The 12,407-nt window shown below is 30.9% G+C and overlaps 3 protein-coding genes across 3 annotated transcripts; all 3 read left to right on the forward strand.

Moving 5' to 3' along the window:
• The first annotated feature begins 745 nt into the window (after positions 1 to 745).
• LOC131847706 (complex I intermediate-associated protein 30, mitochondrial) lies at positions 746 to 8,148 on the forward strand. Its single transcript, XM_059197341.1, has 5 exons — positions 746 to 1,176; positions 5,148 to 5,365; positions 6,642 to 6,827; positions 7,320 to 7,464; positions 8,012 to 8,148. The coding sequence occupies exons 1-5, from the start codon at positions 885 to 887 to the stop codon at positions 8,089 to 8,091; spliced, it is 921 nt and encodes a 306-aa protein (XP_059053324.1). The 5' UTR covers positions 746 to 884; the 3' UTR covers positions 8,092 to 8,148.
• Positions 1,789 to 4,824, forward strand: LOC131847705 (transforming acidic coiled-coil-containing protein 3-like). The gene has a single exon (XM_059197340.1). The coding sequence runs from the start codon at positions 2,110 to 2,112 to the stop codon at positions 3,682 to 3,684; it is 1,575 nt and encodes a 524-aa protein (XP_059053323.1). The 5' UTR covers positions 1,789 to 2,109; the 3' UTR covers positions 3,685 to 4,824.
• Positions 8,149 to 9,355: 1,207 nt separating the features above from the next.
• Positions 9,356 to 11,283, forward strand: LOC131847629 (transforming acidic coiled-coil-containing protein 3-like). Its single transcript, XM_059197241.1, has 2 exons — positions 9,356 to 9,508; positions 9,767 to 11,283. Exon 2 carries the CDS (start codon positions 9,839 to 9,841, stop codon positions 10,808 to 10,810), a length of 972 nt encoding a protein of 323 aa, XP_059053224.1. The 5' UTR covers positions 9,356 to 9,508; positions 9,767 to 9,838; the 3' UTR covers positions 10,811 to 11,283.
• The last annotated feature ends 1,124 nt before the right edge of the window (positions 11,284 to 12,407 follow it).

Here is a 12,407-nt window from a genome sequence, read left to right on the forward strand (position 1 = left end):
TGAATACAAATGTTTGTACCGTGCGAGGAATCGAACCCGCGACCATTTATGTCCGAAAGCGGTATGCTAGACCGCTAGACCACCGAGGTCTAAAGATATTACACTAAAATATTTGATCAGCAATGTTTACCATAATGGCTTGCAAATTATATGAAAGTACATATTCGTTTTAGTCAAATATTCCTTTTGTACAATACAATTTCTATTTCCTCTTGTAGAATATTATTTCTTGTAACATAAAAATAAATCGTTTTAAAATATAATATTCTTTGTTTAGCCGTCGTCTTTCTCCGCCTCTATGGAATAAAACCAATTTTTCATAGATTGAAGATTCAACGTGCAGTACATTCCTCTCCGATTGATCCCCCGTCCATTTCAAACGGGCGACGAAATTACGATGGTCTAAGCCGAAGTTTGAACCCCTAGCGGTGCGCTCAGACTATAGTCGTATCCGTCAGGTGGGAGTTAGCCTTCAGTTACTCCATAAGTCCTTCCACGGATTTGGAGTGCCATCTGCACTCGCCCCCTATCATCCGGTGAAGCTGTAAAGGCCAGCTGCGGAAATATAGAGACACGCACTTTTCAATTTATAATATTATTACAGTGTTATTATTACAAAACACTAATATATACAGTAAATTAGTCACAACGTTTCAAAAATTTCATAATGTAATATTCTTTTAATTTACTTTCACAGAGTACTAATTCAATTAAAGTCTCTTAAGGTTCTCTCTGCTCTCTGCTCTATGATTTTTTCAATAATATTTTTGCAATATAACCTCTATAAGGTAACTTAATCCAAAATAGTAAACAAAGTTAACATTTTCTATTTATTTCTTACTTTTATATTAAGTAGAAAGTGATGTGGCAGTATTTCAATAATAATGGCCTTAATCTCGACTAATGTGTATAGACACTTATTGAAAAATATTCGGCAGTATTCAATTTTTGGTAATTCGGATACATTATTTAAATTAAATCCATCAGTACAGAATACCCCAAAGCGTTTGTTATTTTGGGAAAATGAAAGAAAAGGAGGTTATAACACTGCCGAGAAAGTGTCCATATTAGATCATCTAAAAAATGGTTTCAAAGAACTCAACTACGAGTTGATTTTGTTCAAACAAGAACTCAAGGAATTGGTGGAGACTGATCCTCTGCTAGTAGCAAGGCCAGGTACGATTTATAATAACCATTTAATCCTTAAGATCATAAGGTACAAAGATTGTTACTGTTAGAAATCAATATATTCCTTACTTTTATACCTCATACATAACTAGTTATTTACTTATTATTTATATATATTAACATTGTTTAACAAATTCTTTCAAATTTCCTATTAGATGTTCTGTCCTCCATAATCTAATATTCGTCCAAGCAATAATATACATGCCATTTAATAATAAGTGGAAGGCAATGTTTTAATGAAGTGTAAATACTTCATTAATTCAATAGCCACTACCGATTATGATTATTATAATTATGTTTATTGTAGTGTGTTTGTAATGAGTGCACACTGATAATTACTGAAATGGCTAAAGTCATATGTAGATACATATAAATTATACTTATATAATGCTACATACACTGTACTTTAGCTTCCTTCACCACATTATTTGTATTTTTTAAATTATGTTATTTGATGATCATCAATAAATTTATTTATTTATAATTTATAAAGTAAGTACAAAAGTTGCAGAATAGGAATAAATGGAAAGCTTACATTTATTCTTAAATATTTAAATTGACTTCATTAATTGATAAATGGTATGACCATCCATTCCAGAATTTGTGTTGGAGCAGCAACGCTTAACTTTATTATTTTATTTTTAACAGCTGATTTGATTATGGTCCATAGACTAATGTCGATAAAGTTTTCCATCGTCCGACTGTCAGTTTCGTCAGTTTATGTCAAACAAATAATGACATTAACATCTGTGACATGTTTTCAAAAAATCCGTTAGGTCGTTCGTTATTGCCTGTCTTAAAAGTATTTTTAATTCTTTGCTTTCTTTTCTTTTTGTGTATAACCGAAATAGCGCAAGCTTGTAGTTAATATTAGTTTTGTCCTAAACTAGTTCACTCCTTTAAAGGGCTATATAAAAGCGAATGTTTTCCAATAATACAAATAACAATTCCTCGCCGATTCAAAACGAAAAGAGCCATTTAAAAAGTATATATTATAAACTTCATAATCTATTGGGACGTGGGACTGATACTTGTAGCAGTAATATTCTTAAAGAAAATATGTTGTCTACGAGGAGCAGTTCTGCTGTCTCTGAGGATAATTTTATTACTCCAGTGTCATCCATGGGCGATCTCATGGCTTTATCACCAAAAAAATCTACATTAACCCAGCAATCTGACGTTACAGAAGATCTCCTTACGGGAACAGAGTTTGATAGCATCTGCGATGTAACAATGCAGGAAGTGCCTCAATATGAAGATACTTTTATAAATGCAAGTAGTTTGGATTACCTTGTTCAATGCGCGGACTCTAATCGTAACCATAACCTTATTGACCGTGGAAAAGAAAGTCTCTTTGTCAAGTTTGATCCTTTGTATGCAAGATATAATCAAATAAATACTGAATCAACTCAGCCTGAGGTAGTTGTTGATTCTGAGATCGATATTGGATATGAGACAGGCAGCGCCGCATCAGTCTTCACTGACAATCTTGTAGTTACACCTAAACAAACATTGTCAGCAGCAGCCATATCAAATGGCAAAGACAAACCAATGCAAATAGTGCCACCAGTAGTAAACTTTGATGTTCCTAAAACAAGTGCCAATCAAATGAGATCAACACCAGCCTTGGTACGAAGTGTGTCAGCAATTCTAACACCCACTCAAGTGGTAACAGACCGTCTAATTAGTATTTCTGGAAGTACCCCACCAACAGCAGCTCCTCGTAGTCCTCGCTACAGTAGTTTCAGTTCCCAAGAAGTAGACCGTCTTCAATCACTGAGAACCATTCTTCAAAACCAAGATCAGGAACTGTTAAAATTACGACATGAGAATAGAGAACTGAAATCAACAATTCAAGATATGGAACACAAGCATTTTAAAGCAACTGAACATATGGAACAGAAAATAAAGAAGTTAATAGATGAAAGAGACAATATGTTAGATAGGGAAAATAAATTGATGCATCAAGTAAATGAGAAAATTATGAGTAACAAGCAAATGTGCATTGTAATGGAGGAGTATGAAAAAACCATATCATCATTAATTGGTGAACAACAACAGGACAAAGTGCAATTTCAGGAGTACAATGATAAATTGGTGTCTGAAAGAGACCAAGCTTTAAATCACCTTTCTAGCATGGAGAGTTCATTCAATGACTTGCTCTCTAAATATGAAAAATGTAAGAGTGTTATATTGGAGGTAAAAGAAAGAGAAAAAATATATCAAGATAAAATTTCAGAATATGAAGTTAGTATCAAAAAGTATGATGGTTTATATAGCAGTCTTAAACAAGTCACTTCAGATAATTTATCTAAAGCTAATGAGACATTGGAAAACATAAAGAAAAATCACAACATAGAAGTAACTAAACTGAATGCAATTATAAAGAAACATGAAATAACTATTGCATCCCAGCAAGAGTCATTGGTCCAAAAAACCAGAGACAATGAGGAATTGACAAGAATATGTGATCAACTTATCAATGAAGTCCGTTAATAATTCATTATTATTTTTTTATGTACTATAAAATACATACTTATGTTGGTGCTTTTCAGTACATTTAATAACAATATTTGGGTAATCTTGTATTTATCTATTTTTGTATACAATCTTACTTATATTATCTGTGATTTCTATTATCATTATTCACTACTTATTATTTAAATTTAGTGTAAATCATATTCATATTATATTTTGTGCATATTCCTCATTAATAGTAATACTTAATGCAGTTTATGTCGAGGAAACATCTTCTTTAATTTTTATTTCAAGTATATCCTGTATTTCAAATAACAAAGAAGGAAAACCTAGTAAATTTGAATAAAAAGTTATGTTCTTCCAGATTTATTATTCAGATGAATTATCTATGTTCAGATAATGTGTTTTATATTAGGTAAAGATAGATAATTCATTTGAACTATGGCTATGTTTGTGATATTTGGTTTAGTTTCAGTTAATTCTTATTGAATGTGTATTCTATGTCCTTATGAATATAAAGAAAGTACCGTCTCTTGTTTTGAAGATATGAAACAGTGATATTCACTAGTAATAAAGATAGAAAGTCTTCATCATGTAAATGTGATATATGGCAATATTTAATTAATACTTATGTTTAGTTCCCGTCATATGTAACAGTTTCTTAATGGAGTCACAATTGGTTTCATATGTATACTTACTTTTATATTCTTTTTTTTAAATTACTACCACCACATGTTATATGTATTAATTGGAAACATAATGATGAAAAATCATGTAGTTAAAAGATATATCTGACTAACTTGCCAATAAATTCATCCAAATTGTGCTCAATATAAATTAGTACTTAAAATTATTCATAAGTAGGTTAACATTATGATTTTCAAAGATCTGAATATGGTTAGATGTTTTTATACTTACCTAAATTTATATAGTGTAAATACTTGGTACTACAGGTTTTATTAGAGTATAATTGATTTGACAATTAAAATTTAACAATTATACTTAAGTTATTTATTTTCTACACTTTTAATTCTAACAGAACCATCCTGACATTTTTATAAGGCTAATAATATAGTTATTATTGTTTGATATTTTACTTGTTGTACCTACTCATTTAGACTGCAATTTCTTTTTCAAATAAAATGTTCACATATATTTTGTGTAAGTACTTATAATTTTATTTGTCCCAAATTTAATTATTATCATGAAAGGAGTCTCATGGTTTGTATTCAACATGTAATATAACATACTCAATTTTTTTGTACAATCTAAAGAAAATTATTTGTACTTATTTTATGAAATAAAATAGAATAAAATGTTTGAAATTAATTGTTACTAAGAATGTGTATTTAATTATGAAAGATAATAGTTTTTTCCAACAGAATAAAAATATTACAAATTGATGTTGTATACATTGAAACAGCAAAATAGCTTGAAATGGTATAAAAAATATCTTTATAATTATAATATTCACATTACAGGCGAAACAGATCTTATATGGTGCTTCAATGATCAGAATGTTCTCGATAAATTCGTTACGACCAGCGACAGTGATCATAACGAGGGCTACAGCCAATGCAGTCTCAATATGAGTAGTGCTGGTAGGGCCTTATTCCACGGACACTTAGACCTGAGAGTGCCAAAAGACGGGCGCATTAAAAAAGCTGGTTATTGTGCTATGAGGTCTAAAAGAGTGAGGGTAAGGTTTTACTGTATACTAGCTGTACCCGCGACTTCGTCCGGATGGAATTTAAACTTTATTTTTCAAAAATAAAAGTAGCCTAAGTTACATCCTTATAACATCAGCTACTTGCCAATAAAAGTTGCAAACAAAAATTGTAAAAAAAATTATTATGGTGTATGTACCGTATTTATATTCAAATGCACGTAGTAAAGAACGGTTATATCAATATTACAAACAGACACTGGTATAAATTTATTAATCCTTTTTATCTTAATAGACTTGACAACTTTGGTAATGTACTTTTTTGGTACACTACATCACCTATGGGTTGGAGGTTCAAACTCCGTACTTAATTGTCTGTTTATATCGATTTATTTCCATATTACAAACAGACACTCCAATTTTATTTATATGCCTAAATTAGCAGAAACGAATACACAAGAATTATGAACATATGTTTGAAATGAATCTAAACCTTCAAATATATGTTCATTTGTTTTGTATTCGTGTGCGTATGTATTTTTTTTATGAATGATAATGGAATGTTGCTCCCGCCTGTGCTAACGGTTTACACTGGAAGGACACCAGTGAAGGATGATAAGATGAACATGAGATCAGGTCAGTTAGCCCATCGTGATAAATTTGCCAGAAATTTATCATGATGGTATCCACGGGGAACCGCGTGGAGGTCAACCTGATATGATAAAAATTTCTATAAACTATGTAAGAAACTATATGCCTTTGGTAGTATTTGTATGCTCTCCAAGGCTATGGCTCCTCGACTCTACAGAACTATAAGCAGTGGGCACACGAATTTGTTACAGGCTTCATATGGTATAGTTACGTCACGGGAACTAACAGAGAAATTATCTTCTTTCTAAATAAAAAAACTGCAACTGTCAAATAATACTTGCACAATTATAAATCTGCAAATATCTTGGAATTGTAACATGAAATTTGTCATTTAACTACCATGCAACTTTAATTTATATTATTTACTAGCTGTACACGCGACTTCGTCCGCGTGGAAAAATAACTTTATTTTTCTAAAATAAAGTGGTGTAAGTTACTCCTTATTACATCAGCTACCTGACAAAAATATTCCCGTCAAAATCGGTTCAGCCATTTCAGAGATTAGCCGGACCAAACACAAAAATGGCATAAAATTTTATTATGGTGTATGTATGTGTACCGTATTTATATTCATATGCATGAAGTAAAAAACAGTTATTTCAATATTACAACAGACACTCCAATTTTATTTATATGCATAAATTATATCTTGTTCCAGAAATCATTTAAACGGGAATCTACTTACAACTGGCATTTATATAATACCCTTGTTCTGAAAGTGAGAGGAGATGGTAGATCATACTTATTAAATATTTCTTGCGAGGGTTACTACGACATAACATGGAATGATATATATCACTATGTATTGTATACAAGAGGTGGACCATACTGGCAAATTGCTAAGGTAACTGTTCTGTAGATTTTTTTTAGGTAGACGACAAAAAGTTGTTACAGTGGGTACCACCAAGAATACGAAATACCAGAAGTTTCACATGCCTGTTGTAAAGAAAACATTATATATAATGTTTACTGTGGTATACTTATAAAACCTCGTCTGTATGAGTACCTCAGTCTTGGCCATTATCGCAGCCAAGCAGCTTGCTTTGTAAGCTGTGTTTCGCTTGTACGGTGCAGATTAGACAGTGAAATTACAGAATAAGGTACGACATTCCGGAAGACTAGTGTCATGACTCTGTACTGTGTAATTTCATTTCCATATGTCTCACGCATCAACCTAAATAAAACTTACAAAGAAAAAGATGAGACAGTAGTATCAACGCAAACAACTACGTAGCTTTACGTCACAGTCATTACTATTTTTTAACACTCTAGTGAGTTAATAAATAATAAAGTATATTACTGATCTAATAATTATTGTTTCTTGTTCATATTTTAGATACCATTTTCCAAGTTCATTTTAGGATCAAAAGGAAGAGTGCAAGACAAACAAAACAGAATATGTTTAGATAGAGTAACACATTTTGGTATATCATGTGGTGACAAAATTCCTGGTAGATTTGAATTGGAAATAGAATATATTGGTAAGTATTTAGTAATGCTAGTAGTTGTCCAGTGTAAAATTAAAATAATATTTTATTGTGAAAGTCTATAAACAAAAAGAGAAACTATATATCCATACAAATATAATAATGCCTAAAGCAGGCCCATCTGTTTGTTACTTTTTCGCTTTTAAGATATTAGTAACATAAATCAAGCTCTTTTTTTTTTTTTAAAAAAAGCACACGCTCGCATTTTGTGCGTGCTCATGTCTTATGCCTTCCGCTTATTTTTCATAAAATGAGATAAGAAAAAAATCCTTTTTATGTAATATATATTTTTTAATTAATATATAACATGTACCTAATATAGATTTTATATAATAGGTGCTTCATACTTTATAGATATACATATACACACCAGCACTCCCAGTTGGTCCATTGCTCGATACCGTGACCTATTCCAACAGTGATCTAGTATACTCTAGCGTATACATCAGGCCAGACAGGAGTTCGCCTTCATCCGCTTAATAATAAACAGAGAACTATATAGGCATATACACATTTCAATATGTAATTATTTGTTTTTCAGGTCTAGAATTCGACCCAACACATGAGGAAGAATTTGCTTATGAAATGTACAAAACAGAAAGATATATTGTTGGTGTATGATTGTGTCTTTACTTAGAATCTGTGATGTTAATAAAGTTGGAATAAAAATGATTGTTACTTGGATACATGTATTATTAATCAATATATCTGATTATTATTCAACATATTTGCATTCATTATCCACTCGATTTTGTGCAGCTGCTACAAAAGTTGTGCGAGCGTAACTATCTATTCATGCCTTCACGCCAGGTTCCGGACGACGGAGTAAGCAACGTATACATTGCTGGTTCTAGAGTAGACCTCTCTTCTCTACCAACAGCACAGAATCAAGTACTGTGCTAGTTCTTGTTTGGTTATATTGAAGACCTCTTGTTAATAACAAAACTATAATCGTTGCCAAGAACACCCTAATCAGATCGAACTCGCGGTTCGTTCTGGAAAAAGTCGTAATTAATTCCTGATGAATTCGCTACGATGGACCAACCGACCTGACATCATCTGCATTTTATGATGGTTAACCATAAATAATAAATATGATAATTAATCCAAAATTTTTATTTTATATTAGCTGTACCCGCGACATCTTCCGCGTGAAATTAAAATTTATTTTCTAAATAAAATTAGCCTAAGTTACTCCTTATTACATTAGCTACCTGTCAAAAAAAATCCCGTCAAAATCGATCCAGCCATTTCAGAGATTAGCCGGAACAAACAGACAGAAAAATTGTAAAAAATGTTATTTTGGTGTATGTACCGTATCTATATTCATATGCATATAGTAAAAAACGGTTATTTCAATGTTACAAACAGACACTCCAATTTTGTTTATATGTATAGATTATTACCATTTCACTGTAGCGTAATATATGATGTAATGAGATGTCGCTATTATAAGTTAGATTGTATACAGTAGTGTCTATTTGATAGTGTGCTACATGGCTTATTAATAAAACGTACACTTAACGCGAAGTTTTACACAAAATTAAATCCAAGTTATGGCAAGGATGTTGACAGAAATATAAGTGCAAGGAACAAAAGATCTAAAAATATTCAAATGTAGCTATTATTTTTATCGTTTATCAGATTCATTCGTATACAATTATTGATAGCAAATAAGTTAGTCGGTTATATGAATAAAATCCCCAATTATTTTAAGTTTTTTTCATTCCCATTTTATAGAACATTTTTTTAACATAAATATACTCTATCTATGATTGTACATTAAATTTTAGTTTGAAAGAATGAATGACAGCTATATTATAAAGTTTTTGAATGACAGCATTTGTTGGAGTGACTACATGAATGATGTGATCGTGATGTCATCATCCTTAATTCTTGCAGACCTTCGAGACCAATTTTACTGAATGTTTATTTAATTACAATACGCTGACTCTTTTTTGAATCATTACCGTATTTTATACATATTGTTGCTTTTCTCAATCCTCACTATAAACCGAACTAGTTCGAGGACACTGCGGTAGGTTACACTGCCATATAAAGTATATTTTATTACCTAATTTCTTTTTGTTCGATTTCTTTAAACCGTGTTTGCGTGGGTTGCAATGCATTTTTATTGTCGTATATCATATTATTTTAACTCATTTCGTATATGTTGTGTTCACAAAATGTAAACTTCATTATATCTAAGGTAACTTAAATGACTCAGTTACTCAGTGCGTCGCCCTTGGTGACATCTATAGTATTCTTGATATTTACACTTCGTTCTAATTTGCAGGTAAGACCATGTGTACACTATTTAAGCGAAACCTGTAGGATTTTTCGAAAAGATTTATCTGTGGACAGTACCATGTCAGGTACAGAGCAGAATATAGTGAACTCTATGCAACAATTGTCTGTGCAACCCAGCATCAGTGGTCATACTGATAAACCTACTCAAGTGGTCACTCCAGCTGTTAATAGGAGTCAAGCTACTGCTACTGTAAAGGTGACACCTGTGAAGACAAGCACAGTGTCCCCAGCTATCGCTACTATAGACCGTTTACTAAGCCTCGGTGCTAATATACCTCCACCTCCTCCTGTTATCACCCGGTCATCAGATATGGATCCACATACAATTGAACAGCTACGAACAGTGAAAGAGTTATTAACCACTCAAGAAGAGGAGGCACAAAGTTTGAGAGATCTTAATCATGATTTAAGGGACCGCCTTGAAGAATGTGAAACCAAAATCAAGAAGTTATCAGAACAAAATGAAGAATATGCAGAAAAAGAAAAGACTCTTTCACAGAGAGTGGCTGAAAAGGTAAGAAATAACAAGCAAATGAGTGTAGTTATGGAAGAATACGAAAGAACCATCTCATCTTTAATAGGTGAGCGTGAAGCAGAGTCAAAAAGATGGATTGAAGAAAGAACTGTCCTGGTTCGTGAAAGAGATGAGGCAGCAGCCCATTTAGCATCAATGGAACATGCATTTAATGATGTTCATACAAAATATGAAAGATGCAAAGTTATCATTCAAGGATATAAGAGCAATGAAGAAACTTTAAAACATACTGTTGAAGAAAATAATGATGCTATACAAAAGTTGGAGGCTAGGTACGAAACTCTAAGACAACATGCTATGCAACAACTTAACAAAGCTAACGCTGAGTTGGACTCTGTGAAAAAATCTCACCAGGCTGAGATTCTAAAATTGAATGCTATGTTGAAAAAAAGTGAAGTGCATGCATCTTCGCTACAGGAATCTTTAGCACAGAAAATAAAAGATAATGAGGAACTCACAGCTATTTGTGACGAATTAATTAACAAGGTTGGTTAAGTATGTATTACATCTGTATAATAATCATTTTATAATTTGTATCTGTGAGTAAATAAGGTGATCGCCCCTAAATTCAGCTGTATAGGCTAATGTTATATTAATCTAAAAGTATTGTAGGTTTCATATAGACTACAGTACTATAATTTTAAGGTTAATAATACCTAAAATTATATTTTTATCTTATATCAATATAATACCACTTTGATGCTTATATAACTTTGTAACTACTTCAAAATTATATTCTGCATAATTTAATTTCAACTTACTTATACATTATTTAATTTGCACCTAAAACTACTCTCTGCTTCAATATCTCTAAATCAATGATTTAAAAAATAATCCTTGTAATCACATTGTGTAACATACAGAAAAAAAAGTTTAATTGTGAATCTTTTCTCTCTGAGTGCAGTTTAGAGTTACAGTGAAATTAAATTAATAGATGATTTTGACAGTTTTCAAAAGGATTATTAGACAAAGAGCTTCAAATAATAATTATTTAGTCAATTAGATTAATAAATACTTAACCAATTTCCAAGAAGTAGTACTTAATGTAACTCTGTATCACATACAACATGCAAACTATCTTAAATACAAATTAGATTTGATTGTATTTTGCAATTTATAAAGTATACTCTTGTATTGGCCACATATTCATTATGTATACAAGAAGTTGGTTTTTTGAAAAAAATTAAAAAAGAAATTTTAATTTAATTAATTATTCTATAGTATTATTTGATTGTTTGTTTTAAAGATTTTTATTGTTAAAATCTGATAGGAACCAATTTTGACAAAATCATTATTATCATATAAATGGAAACTAACTTTTAGAAGATTTTTTTTCATCACCCTGATTTTAATATTTGAGATGTATTTATTGTATCCCAATTTATTCAGATTTGTTAATAATTCTTATTTAGCATATAAAACTGTTACTTATTTCATACCAGATTAGTATAAGTACTACTTCTTGACACATCTTTTGAAATCACACAAAGAGGTGCATTAGCTATTAAAACTCATTATTAAAGACAAATTGAATTTTCACTATATCAAATTATGTATGTAAAAGAAACACATTAAAAAGTACCTAAATATGTATTACTACTGCTAGCTTTTTTTAGTTGCTCTAAAAATTATTTGCATTTTAATTTAGAATAGTGAATGTGATGTAGGCTGACTTTAGGTATTATCACCCTATAATTTAAAAGTAATGCAGTACACAGAAAATCAACATTAAATATATATTATAAAATGCTATAATACTTAAATACAAGTGATTACTGTTAACCATTTGTAACATATTTTTTTACAATGTATGTAATTATTTTTTAATATTTTGTGCAATTTATTTCTTTTTTATTTTTGTACAATTTTATAATTATAGGAGTTAAGTTTTTATTTCCTTGTGACAATTTTGCTGTTGTTAATTCCATTAATCATAGTGACAACTTATAATCATCCCACTGGGTAAGATACTGTTCTCGTAAGAAGAGAATTAACTTGGAAGTTATATTTCGAATTTTCCATCTCTTGAATTTATATATTACTGCTCTGTTCCCCTAGTGGCCTACTAAATCCTGGAGATAAAAATGTATGG

Source organism: Achroia grisella, unplaced genomic scaffold (genome assembly GCF_030625045.1).
Source record: "Achroia grisella isolate CSIRO2021 unplaced genomic scaffold, CSIRO_AGI_Agris_v1 utg540, whole genome shotgun sequence".
In the NCBI taxonomy this organism is placed as follows: Eukaryota; Metazoa; Arthropoda; class Insecta; order Lepidoptera; family Pyralidae; genus Achroia; species Achroia grisella.